This window comes from Miscanthus floridulus, chromosome 8 (genome assembly GCF_019320115.1).
Source record: "Miscanthus floridulus cultivar M001 chromosome 8, ASM1932011v1, whole genome shotgun sequence".
NCBI classification, from domain to species: Eukaryota; Viridiplantae; Streptophyta; class Magnoliopsida; order Poales; family Poaceae; genus Miscanthus; species Miscanthus floridulus.
In genome coordinates, this window is record NC_089587.1 from 226,683,976 (window position 1) to 226,695,747 (window position 11,772).

General features: G+C 46.1%; 2 protein-coding genes and 1 pseudogene across 2 annotated transcripts; 1 reads left to right on the top strand and 2 right to left on the bottom strand.

Annotated features, from left to right (window-relative positions):
• Positions 1 to 109: 109 nt before the first annotated feature.
• LOC136478407 (uncharacterized) lies at positions 110 to 5,535 on the bottom strand (annotated as a pseudogene).
• A 172-nt stretch (positions 5,536 to 5,707) lies between these two features.
• LOC136478406 (transcription factor MYB77-like) lies at positions 5,708 to 6,539 on the top strand. The gene has a single exon (XM_066476854.1). It carries the CDS (start codon positions 5,747 to 5,749, stop codon positions 6,374 to 6,376), a length of 630 nt encoding a protein of 209 aa, XP_066332951.1. The 5' UTR covers positions 5,708 to 5,746; the 3' UTR covers positions 6,377 to 6,539.
• Positions 6,540 to 6,691: 152 nt separating this feature from the next.
• LOC136478403 (sucrose transport protein SUT4-like) lies at positions 6,692 to 11,416 on the bottom strand. Its single transcript, XM_066476852.1, has 14 exons — positions 10,772 to 11,416; positions 10,005 to 10,070; positions 9,807 to 9,905; positions 9,658 to 9,722; positions 9,494 to 9,578; positions 9,332 to 9,365; positions 9,144 to 9,243; positions 8,569 to 8,644; positions 8,085 to 8,435; positions 7,836 to 7,979; positions 7,507 to 7,740; positions 7,360 to 7,423; positions 7,231 to 7,274; positions 6,692 to 7,141 (listed from the first exon to the last, which is right to left on the bottom strand). The coding sequence occupies exons 1-14, from the start codon at positions 11,042 to 11,044 to the stop codon at positions 6,971 to 6,973; spliced, it is 1,806 nt and encodes a 601-aa protein (XP_066332949.1). The 5' UTR covers positions 11,045 to 11,416; the 3' UTR covers positions 6,692 to 6,970.
• Between the last annotated feature and the right edge of the window lie 356 nt (positions 11,417 to 11,772).

The window sequence follows — 11,772 nt, forward strand, 5'->3', positions numbered from 1 at the left end:
AGCAATTTCTGTTCGGGGCTGATGCTGATTTGTTGTGAAAGAAAAACACTGTATCATGGCTGATAAGTTCAAGCAAACAGGGTGGTGTCACATTGTTCTTCAGAATCCATAGTAGTCAACTTGGTTTTGGTTCACTACTTCACTCTGAATTTGGGTAATCTGGAACCTAAGCTGCAACTCGACTCTGCCCTCTTCAGGGCACATTTTGGTAGCCCTCGTCATGGACCCTCTCAAGGACAAGGAGGATATCCATGGCTCATGTGCTTCCAGGCAACCTGTGATTAGTTACATTGTTTTTGCTCCGACTTGGATAAGCATGGAGACATTACATGTTAGTCAATACAGTACAGTACAGTACACAGGCTGCTCTGCCCTCCCTAGAACTTGAATACCTTCTTTTTCGACTTCCCATCCTTCTCCTGCTGCTTCCTCTTCCTCTTGCTTGCGTTCTGCACACCAAACGCGCCACTGTTGGTTGTGTTCTCTTGTTTAGGAGAAACCAAGCCAAAAGAATAAAACAAAACGTGCGTACCTCTGCCACCATGTCGCCGAAGTCTTCCTTCTGATTCCGCAGCTTCTCCTCCTCTCGTGCTTCTTCATACCTGTTTCATGGTTGGCAGATTATTAGCAATTTAGCTCGGCTCGGCAGCAGCTGACATCTTGCCAAACGCCCGATAAAGTTACATCTATCTTACTTGGCCGCCAATACATCATCCATAACCTCCAATTCCTCAGGATGTATGGTGACATCCACCTTATCAGACTTCTGGTTCTTGAGAAGATCAACCTGCACAACAGAACCAAAACAAGGCCTCAGCGAGCCACTCAGCCAGGCATACAAACAAGCTGCTACTTGCAAACATAGTGGCACAAGGGACTTCAGAGCTCACCCGTTTGGGAGCGGCTTTGTCCTGTGCTCCAAGCACATACCTGTAATATAAAAATGAGATCTCTGTTAGGTTTGGCAATGACAAAACAGCAGAAAATACTAGTTCGTGACTGCATCTCTCAGTGTTACTGTGTCACATACGTGTGGCTTGATCCGTACAGTGTCCCAGGGGCGATTCTTTCCTCTTTCTGCTCGAGAACCTTCAGATAAGAAAAATAAGTAGCACTAATGTCAGTTGTGAAGTGCAACAAAACTACCAAAGAAACAGATTAGCTTCAAACACTACAATAATCGCAGGCATGTCCTCACTTGGTATAGCTGCTTCTCTGTTTGCCTTTCAGGCTCTTTCCTCTGCAGCTTCCGAAGATCGATAACATCAGGTGTTTCCACGCCAGTGGGAGTGCTATTGGAAATGAAGCGTCAAAACCTAGCTCCTCTCTCTACAGAAAATTAATTGAATAAATCAAACAAAGAAATATGGTCACCTTGATATGGTGTCAACAGATTGAATTCCATCTTCCATATCTTCATCTTCCATTTGTTCTTCCTCCTCCTCTTCCTCCTCTCCTTCCTCCTCTTCCTCCTCTAGGTCTCCCCAGTACTTGCTGCGGTCAACAGGCTCCTCCTGAAATGCAATACAGCACTCAGCAAATTCAACCAGGGTAGAGTACACAAATACTACACATGGATCAAAAAAGAAATGTTCCGAGTAGACATACATCATAATTAGGTTGATCCTGTTGTAGGACCCCGAAAACATCTCCATATAAGGGACGTCCATGCTGTCAATATTAGGTTACATGAGAACTTTGTAAATCCAATAAGGATAAAGTTTCACTAGATCAAATCCCAGAGGGAGAAATTTGAAAATTAGCATACCTCATCAACAGGAGGTTTTCCCATTCCCCAGGTCGATATCCAAAACTTGCACCAGCAGGAATTGGAGCATTCAGACCAGGAATCTTCAGCTGAGGATAGGAGGGTGGGGGACCATAACGCTGCAAAATTTATATGATGTCAATAGGTTAACACTGATGGGGTTTATCAAGCAGAAGACTGGCTGCATAGGAATTACTATTACCTGCATGTTTATAAGCCATGGAGGCGGCGCACCATCAGGCATACCAAGAGCTTCTTTTAGTTCTCGGGATAAAATACCTGGCTTCATTTCCCTAAGCTTGACCTGTCATGCACATAAATATTAGCATTATGCTCAGTGAGTCATATGTGAAAAGCATCTGTACGTCATGAACAATTACAGTCATTTTTAAATATATCTCAACAGCTAGCTGAATGAAGAAGTACCTTGAACTCCTTTCCTTCATAATAGAGTTTACCATGGCTAGTCAATTTAGGCTTTGTTTGATACTTGAAGAAAGCGTCATGCAAAACCTGCACACAACAAATCGTGTCATGAGTTAATAGGTTGAAACCATGTCTGAAAAAATGGGACAATTACACCCTACCATATTATTACGCTTCAATATCACTGTTAGTAACCTAAATGTAGAAACAACATGCCAAAGTACTCCAAACAAAAGATTTTAGGCATGTGAGAAAAAAAAACAACGTAAGAGACAAATATAACCAATTATATAAGGTACACTACAGATGAACACTATCATAATCAGTACCCTATATGTATAAACAACAACCCACAATAAGTGCATTATTGAAGATGCATAGATATTAAGTTTGCAAGACAATCAAGTCAATAAAACACCTTCTGTTAGAATACACTCTCTCATAGAGAAGCAGGGGAAGGCAATTGTACAGGCATAGTGATAGGGAAAAACTTAAAACAGATGAGGCCTTCTAGGATAAATTAAAATGCTTTAAATAGGATTCGACAGGAACAAATTGACCTGATAATCTATATCCATCTTTCCCATTTTTGGCTGCATACGCTCACGCTGCTTCTGCTTTAGCTTTTTGCTGTCCTCCTTCTCGATATATGACTGAAACAGTATTTAATGGTCTACTTATATTTGTAAATTCAAATAAAGTTTCGACCAATCCACAATTCCTAGGCTCCATGTGTCCCAAGCAAGTACTAGTAGCCTAGATATTAATGTACCTGTCTTATTTTTTCTATTCCAGTAGCTGCAATGAAGTCAGGGAGTTGGAAAGGTTGTTTCTCAATACCACTCTTCCCCTGGAAAAAAACAATGATGGCGTAAAATCTGAAATGTGAAAGGTAAACTCAGAAAATATAAATGTTACAGCACTGCTCAAGTTAACATAGAATTCGAGGTGTGTGACTTCAGCAAGGCTAATGCACACAGGTTACAATGGAATGTCAAAAGACCATAGATCCTAGGGAAACCATAATCTCACCGATGCCTCACCTAAGTTAACTAGATTAAAAACCCTAAATCCATCCATACTACAGAAACCACTCAAGTACTGTATCACCAAGCTCTTGCTCCAAGGTTGTTACAGCATCCCTGCAAGAATTTACATATCTGTATAAGAGGGATGAAACCTTATTGATATTATGTTCCCTCAACCCTTCGACTCCCAATCCTTATGAGAAGCATGCCGTATTTATTAGATACTAGTTAATTGATATATTCTCGGCTTTTCCAAGTCAATAATAAAGCAGAAATATAAGCACAATTTGCAACTACTTTGGAAGCACAGCTATTAAATTAATTGAGCAAAACAACATGGTCCATATTCATGGCAGATAAATGACAAACCTGCAGAAATTTCCTCTTTTGACACCAGTGCCTTGGGACAGGTACTGTGTTCCTGTAGGACTTCAGATAGGCAAGTAACTTGGGATCTGATGCAGTAGCATCCCATACAACGCAAGCACAGTTGTATCAAACGAAGACCATCTAAGCAGCCTTACAGTAATAAATGGCATTAAGAGTTAAATACATGCACAAAACACAGAAATAGTTTAACAGGTTCTTTAGTTAAACTTACTCCCTTGAGTAATACTAAAACCAACTTTCATGTTTGTTTTAACAGTATTGCAATCATGGTCTGCAAATGTGTTTTTGTAAAGAGTGGGGGGGGAAAAAGCTACCCACTTCTCTAGCTATCTACCCAAATCATAACAATGCTAGAATCTAGATGAGTGTAACTATTACATAGGTAAAACAGAAAGGTTCAATAATGTCCTACACAACCTTAATGAGCAATAATAATAGGGGCAAAGAATGCTACTACTGCACATCTAATGATAACAGTAAGTTGATAAATCAAATGCCTGAAATCTAAAACAATTTGTCATAAGCAGTTCTACTTGAGCTATATCATCTAAGGGCGTACATCGTTAGACACATCTCTGGATTCACTTTGGTTCCAAGTGCATGATGCTACCATCAGCAGTTTTTGGCAATGCAATGCTACGTGGATAAATACAGTAGGAAGCAAAATCAACCAAGGTTAGACATTAAACTTTCCAGAGCAATTATAATAAGTATATAATATAATAGGAGGCATGCTACCTCAACCACATCTGGCCTGGCACATATATGTTTCAGTTTTGCAATCTTCATCCTCCGTTGCAACTGGAAAAACACAAAAAGAGATGCAATTTTAAGGTAGGTAATGAGCACACAACGTAATCCCTGATTCGGTGTAACAATAAACAGTCAGAGACGGAAGAACAAACTTTCTTCTGCTTATTGGATACACCCCCTTCCTTCTTTTGCTGGGCCTCCTGTACGTCATCGTCTGAGTCAGATCTATCCCCCTTCTTCGCCGCATCAGTGCCAGCCTCATCCTTCTCACCATCCTACCAGCAAGATAGGAACCCAACAGTCAAATTACAGAAACAGCATCAAGAGCACTAACTACACTGCGACGTCACTGTCTCCGGGTCCTTTGTTCAAGTTGGTAAAAATGGCAATCACTGAGAATAGTGAGATTACCTCGGTGGCAGCGGGGGCGTCCTTGAAGGTGAACTTGTCGAAGATTTCCTTAAAGTCGGCGAAGAGGGCGTCGTCAAGCTCGGCCTTCTCCGGCACGTACTCCACCTCAACCTCAACCTGCGGCGAAGCCAAACACCACGTGGTTCCGAGAGGTCAGGCCAAAACCATTTCCAACCTAAACCGTCACGAGACCGATAATTTCCTCCGCATCTGCGGTTTCGGATCGGCGTTCTCCTTGGCGCCGTCAGTCCCCGCCTCCTCGTCAGCCTCCGCGTACGCCGCCTTGTTCTTCTTCTGCCTGCGGCGGCGGCGGCGGCGGCGCTCACTCTCGCGGGACTTCTTCCGGTCCTGGATGGCGAAGTCGGCAGACCCGTTGTGGAGGTCAGAGGTAGGGTTCGATGCCGGATCAACCTCGGCGGCGGCCATGGCGATCGGCGCCGGTGGTAGGATTAGGAACGAGGAGGATTCCGGTACCATTGCGGCCGGTACGAGGAATGCCCTGTCAAAGGCCTTCTCCTCCACTCCCAGGCTGGGCCGTTTGGGCTTTTTTCTGGGCCAATAGATAGGCCCATGCCATGTCGGACTCGGCGACTGGCCAGCTGAAAGTTCCGACGGCTTTCCTTCCATTCGATTTTCGGACTCGAGCTCGGATTACGATTCGCTCCAATGAGCGCCGAGCGAGGACGATTAGCGCAAAATCCTAATTCCTCGATGCTTAATTCGAGTCGGACCAAGATAAGAATCCGACTAAGCATGTTTAGTGTGGTCATCAATCAAGAATGCTACTCCTAATAAGAGAGATAAATATACATATCCCCTTCCCCACAGCGGGCAAACACGCAAATCCCATCCCACCATCGATCAATCGATCGGTCCACTCAAAGTCAGGATCTTGGAGAAGTGCGAGCGATTTCGTTCGTGCGGATCCGGCGACGTATATACGGCGGTCGTCCTCTCGTCACTCGTGGAGATGGAGGGATCCGCGTGCTCCGCCGCGCCGCCAGCCGCCGGCGCGCGGGGGGCGACGGGCATCGTGGTCCGCCTGAGGCTGCCGCGCGCGTGGACGCCGGAGGAGGACGCGCGCCTGCGGCGGCTGGCCAAGGAGAACGGCTTCGGGCACTGGCACCGCGTGGCGCGCGGGATGCCGTCGCCCGGGCGGTCCGCCAGGTCCTGCCGCGACCGCTGGCGCCACCACCTCGCCCGCGACGTCTACCACCGCCCCTTCACCGCGCGCGACGACGAGGAGCTGCGACGCCTGGTGGCGCGCCTCGGCGGCGGCCGCTGGAAGGACGTCGGCCGCGCGGTGTACGGGCGCACGTCGCGCGTCATGAAGCAGCGATGGAGGGAGATCCGCGAGACGCCGCCGGCCAAGAAAAGCGGCGGCGCGCCGCTCGCGCTGGCGCTGCCATCCGACGACGACGGTGATCAAGACCTGGAGGAGATCGCCGAGGCGACGGCGACGGTGCAGCAGGGGCCCGGCTGCTACTACGAGGCTGACGACATTCTGGCTTCGAGCTTCGCTTCGTGCAACCTTGCCATGGACGCCATGGATCCCAGGGCCGGAAGCCTTGCGTTAGGTTTTGCCTGCATGGCGGTTTGAGGGCATACACTACGCGCTGGCAAAGACAGCCAAACTAGCCTTTCTTTTTCCGTCAGTCAAGCTAGTGCAACTCTTGGTTCATGTCCTTGTCTCAAAACTATGCAGGCATGTAATTTTTTATTTTTATTCTTTGCGAGGAGGCCAGTAATGTGTTACTATTGTGATATAGTATACAGTTCAACTGTATGTACATACAGAATCATCTGAATCTGATAAACACTTGTAAGCATGCAGCAGTGGTAGTAGTGCAAGGTACAAACAGATAAACATGTGGTAGCAGTTGTAGTAGCACAATGTACAAAAGAGGGCAGGTTAGGAACAAAACATGTTACACCACTTGTAAAATTTATCCACCATATGGGCAGCTCTTACATACACTGTCAAAAAAACGAAGATACAGCTTTTACACCTTTGCATTGGCTTGTATGCACATGAACCTAACTAGCCTCTCTAACCTAATTTTCTACTTTCACTATCATTATTCTGTAGGGGTGCGAGGAAAAAGAATCATTTCTCTGTAAACGAATGGCAAAATGGGGCTAAGTGTTGGTGTGTATCTGGATGTTACATGGCAGACGGCTATGGGCATGAGCATCAGCCAAATCCATGGAAACCGGCAGATTGGTACGAGTTCGACAGCTTTGGTAGCTTGAGAACTGCGAGCACACCTGCTGCCAGGGAGAAGACCGAAGCCAAGGCGAATGCTGGGATGTTCCCTCCCCCATACAGAGCATCCCATGGACCTGCTCCGAGTGAGACTACTATCTGTAAATAAAATGGAAGCATTAGTGTATGGACATCTTTCACAGCTATGCATACAGCAGACGGTTCAAAACAAAATGGTAGCTGCTAACCTGCGGAACTACAATAGCAAGATTTAGGACTCCTGTGGCCAAACCTGGAGATGGGGCACAAACAATATCAGTCAGTGTGATTCACAAGGGCATAATAAATAACAGTGCTAATATATCTGCAACACGAACCTTGTCCACCTCCTGTACCGGCAGTCAGCTCAGCAGTCACAGAAAATGGAACGCTATAAGTGATCTGCAATGCTTAAGAGCAAAGCATAAGACAGCTTTCAACTTAATTCACAAAGAACAATGTGATGAGTCTGGTTCTATACTTACAGAGAGTGGTAATCCGAGAAGAGAGAAAACAATCAATGCTGCAGTCTTGACTGTTTTATTTGCCCCAATGATGTGATGGAGTTTGCTTGAGTACAGATCAGAAGAGATCCAACTTAGTATTGTTGTAGCCATCATGCAGATAAACACAGTGAAGTTGCTAATGGCCCAAACCAATCTTGCACCAATCATCCGGCATAGTGGATCAACAAGGAAGGAACCAACGCCAAGGACAACCTACACAAATGGAGTAAATATTACAGTTACAAACTTACGTTGAGATATACAAACACTAAAAACACTAGCAATACAAATTGATCGCGAGTTCTTACTGAATTCAATAGCAAACCAAATGCACCTTCTCGGACACCATTGTCATAAGCTTTCCTCTCACTCAGATCTCCATTTGGATCCCCATGGTAAACTTCACGCCCCATCCAGTCAGTGTCAAAAAGGAAAAAGGGAAACCATGACAACTGCAAAGCAAATAAAACAAGGGTAACATCATCAATCTAGAAGATAGAAAACAAACCATCAGCAAGTGGTTGGCACGCATGTATATATGTAATCTGATAGCATACCCATGTTAGGGCCATAACTACAAGCACTGAATGCATCCCAGGAGGTAGATGCCTCATGCTGGTCAAAATGTTAACCAAAACTGCTCCTGGTCCATCATTGAAGACTCCTCCATTGTCTGTGTTGGGATTCGCATTTGTAAATTCCTCAGTGTTGTTGTTAGCCGACACATTGTTTCCATCAACATGGCCATTAGGAAATCTTTCATTATTTGGTTCATTCGATGCATGGGCATCATCTCTAGAGCCGTTCAGTAGAGGGGCAGAATCTGATAGTCCTTGTGCATCCTTTGGCTCTAGTGGGATCTCTTCAGCGAAGTACAGGGTAACAGACATACAAAACAAAAGAAATACCTGCAAAATTCAGCTTGCTAAGCTTTGACATACACAGTCCTTAAAAGGACCATAGAACATCTAAGAAGGATCCTTAGTGCATAAGTACTAGCTTCAAATTCCAAGGGCAGTTACAGAATTTCTGAAAACTTACAACTGCAACTAAGAAAGCTGCTTTCAAATTACCACAAGCTTCACAGCAGGCTCTTGTCGTTAGAAAAGGAAACCACCTGCACAAAGAACAAGCAGGCAAGCTCAATTCTCATAAAGAAGTAGATTTTGTTGACTACAGAGAATTTGGGGGAAATTATATGTGAACTTGGTGGACCAAGAAGCACTTAATAAGAGGACCAAATGTCAAAAGATGGCATGAAGAGCTATACATGCCATCATTGTTTTTTCATAAGCTTATCTGACTATGCGAGGATTTTCATCATGAAAAGGAAAACTGGAAAGGTCAGAGAGCAAATTTACGGGATTGCTAGTTTCCTCTACTACTTTTACAGAATAAACAGAGAAAAAATCAAAATGCCACACAAATTTTAGCCTATTACTTTTGGATGCAAATCGGCACATATCTTGTGGTTTGCTAACTGCACAAGGTTAGCATTTATATCAACTAGCACAAGTTAAATCAAACGTATAATAACTATCTTAAAGAGAACATCAACTGCCGAACCATAGTCATGTTTACGCAAGCACAAAAGAGAGCACATAAAAAAGGCATACTTGTGCCAATCCCCGCTCGCACCAGCTGAAAAACCAAGAATATTTCCAACAGCCATCCATGAGCAGAATATTGCATTTGCAGAACTACACTGATCAGGACCTGCATAATAGAAAGGATCATTGAATAACTAAGACTTGATGGTGAATCCAGCATTAGTAAACTTTTTAAAATTTAAGGTAGTAACCACCTGAAAGATCAGCTAGAAGAGCACGAGCAGGACCCTAAACATATCAGAAAGGAACAAAAATGTTAGGAGAACGTCCATTAAAAGGTCTTTTAGTTTTACAATATAACTTCAGCACCAAAGTTGATAAAGACATGGTGCAGGCATGCCAGAACGCAAGCTTACTTGCACTGTATTGTTTGCCAGGTCCAACATCCAGAATCCTAGAATGAAAACCATAGCAGCTCGAAATCTTGAACCTTTATATGTTCTGAATTAAAAAAACAGCATTTCAGTGACAAGAAGCTTGATGCAAATAAAAGCAAGCAAGGAACCATTATGATGATTACCTGCAGTGCTCGGTGGTATCCCCTAAGATGTAACCGAGGTCTGCAGAAAACCCGATTAAAGTTACCTATGTATGGAGTCTATCTATTAGAACATGCGGAATTGCGGAGAAAAGGAAATACAATGACCTAGGAAACTTCATCTAACTCACAGCAGCACATATCATTATGCATCCAGCCAAAATAAATGGTCGTCTTCTCCCATACTTTGAACGGCACTTATCACTCCAAACACCAACACAAGGTTGAACCTGGAAAGGCGACGCATCAGCACATAGCTCTAATCCTGACTATGAATCAAGTCAAGAAAGAAAAAGGAGGGGGGCCTTATTCTCCCCGGGGTGACTTACCACAAAACCAGTTATAGGCCCACAGAGCCAAATAAATGATGCCATGGCATGGTCTATTCCTAGGGTCTGCACAAAATCGAGAAATGAGCAACAGGTGAATACATGGCAGAAATGAGTTGTGGGGGCATAAAAAACATAAATGCAGGTCGACCCAGGTGGTTGTTACAGTACATTTTAATCAGCATTCCAGCATTTATATGCGACATTACTACAAGTCTTAGACGGTTCAATCTAGCATAGCAATGTGGTATCGATATGAAAACCGAGTGGCAGTTTTGCCTGCTAGCCTGGAGTCTAGAGATGTTTTAGCGGCCGTAATTTGTTTGGTGTTAGCCAAGTTCCTAGCCAGATAGTGAGTCTTCCCTGTCTTGAGAGTTCAATCTACTGGCTGCAAGCGTTAGTATATCTGAATCTGAAAACAATTGGGTATGTGGAACATTTATACAGCAGACAAGAGTAGGAATAAGCAGTCGGTGTGCGACTGTAATCGGTGCGCGGTGGAAACAGAAATGCAGTCACCCAAAAGAGAAAGCGGTGGGCAAGACGAGATCCACCGGCGCTGCTATCCTAAATGCGCAGAGCAAACAAGGCAGGTCGCGAGAAGGAGTGGGGGATCACAGCAGGGGACGGCCTCCACCAAACCCAAATGAGAGGCCAGGCCAGGCAGCGGAATCTAGCTAGGTAGTAGTGCAGCAGCTAGCAAGAGCGTGAGCGAGGAGCGAAGCAGAGGGGCGGGCAGGTGGTGCGCCAACTTAGTAGCAGAATACCTGGATGTATGGCGTGAGGAGGGAGAGCTGCAGCGCCCATCCGAACTGGACGCCCGCGGCGACCATGCAGGCGAGCACGAGCTTGGTCCTGTCGGTGGCGCCGCGGCTCCGCGGCTGGTGCGGCCCGGACGGGTCCGCGTCCTTGGGCGTCGGCAGCGTCGGGCCCGCGTCCCCTCCGGGAGCGCCGCCGTTGAGGCTGACGAGCTCCATCTCGGCGTCGCGGAGGTGGCGGTAGGGCACTCGGATGGCCGTGCCCCCGGCGCCGGCGTCCATGGCGGGCGCGCCGCAGATCTGGGGCCCGCGGCGTGTAGGGCGCGGTGAGATCTGGGGCTCAGGCAAAGCCGCGGCGGGCGGGTGGGCAGGAGTCGCTGCCGCGGCGGTGGTCGGTCGGAGTCGGAGGGCAGGGCCGGCTGGAGTACGAGGAGGGTCTCCAGGCAGGGCAGATCACGGAGAGACGCCTGCCGTGCCGGTGAAGGGGAAGGAAGGGAGGGAGGAGTAGAAAATGGGAGGGAAATTGCGCGGAGCGCGTGATGTGATCTTCTGATGCGCCAGCCCTCCAGGCTCCAGCAGCAGACGCGGCAAGCAAAAGACTCGCGCGCCGACGCCTGTCCGTCCATCCTGTTGACTACTCTACTCTGGCGCACTGCCATTTGCGACTCGACCCATTCAACCGTTTCCTCACTGCTCCCTTCCTTCCATGTGAAGTGCGCTGTGGTGTGTGAGGCCGCGATTGGCGCTCCCGGAGTCATCGCTGATGGATGCCGATTACACATACCAAAAAAAAAAAAAAGAGAATACACCTGTTTATATTACAATAATAACTCGGTCAGACGCTGATTGCGATTGTGATTGTTGTTTGTTTGGTGAGCTTCTGTCGGTCAGTGTCATCTGTCATGGGACTAGGAATAATAAAGTATCTTTGGGTTACACACTAACTGTTGCATGTTCATTCACGTTGCAGTTCAAATATTCAATTCAAGACTTCAAATGCATCTCATATA

Excerpts from the sequence above, each read along its gene's own strand:
- LOC136478406 (XM_066476854.1), top strand. The coding sequence starts at position 5,747 with ATGGAGGGATCCGCGTGCTCCGCCGCGCCGCCAGCCGCCGGCGCGCGG.
- LOC136478403 (XM_066476852.1), bottom strand. The coding sequence starts at position 11,044 with ATGGACGCCGGCGCCGGGGGCACGGCCATCCGAGTGCCCTACCGCCAC. Across the intron at positions 7,980-8,084 it reads TAGTTATGGCCCTAACATGG|TTGTCATGGTTTCCCTTTTT; the intron begins GTATGCTATCAG and ends TTTGCTTTGCAG. Across the intron at positions 7,142-7,230 it reads TTGCTATTGTAGTTCCGCAG|ATAGTAGTCTCACTCGGAGC; the intron begins GTTAGCAGCTAC and ends TTTTATTTACAG.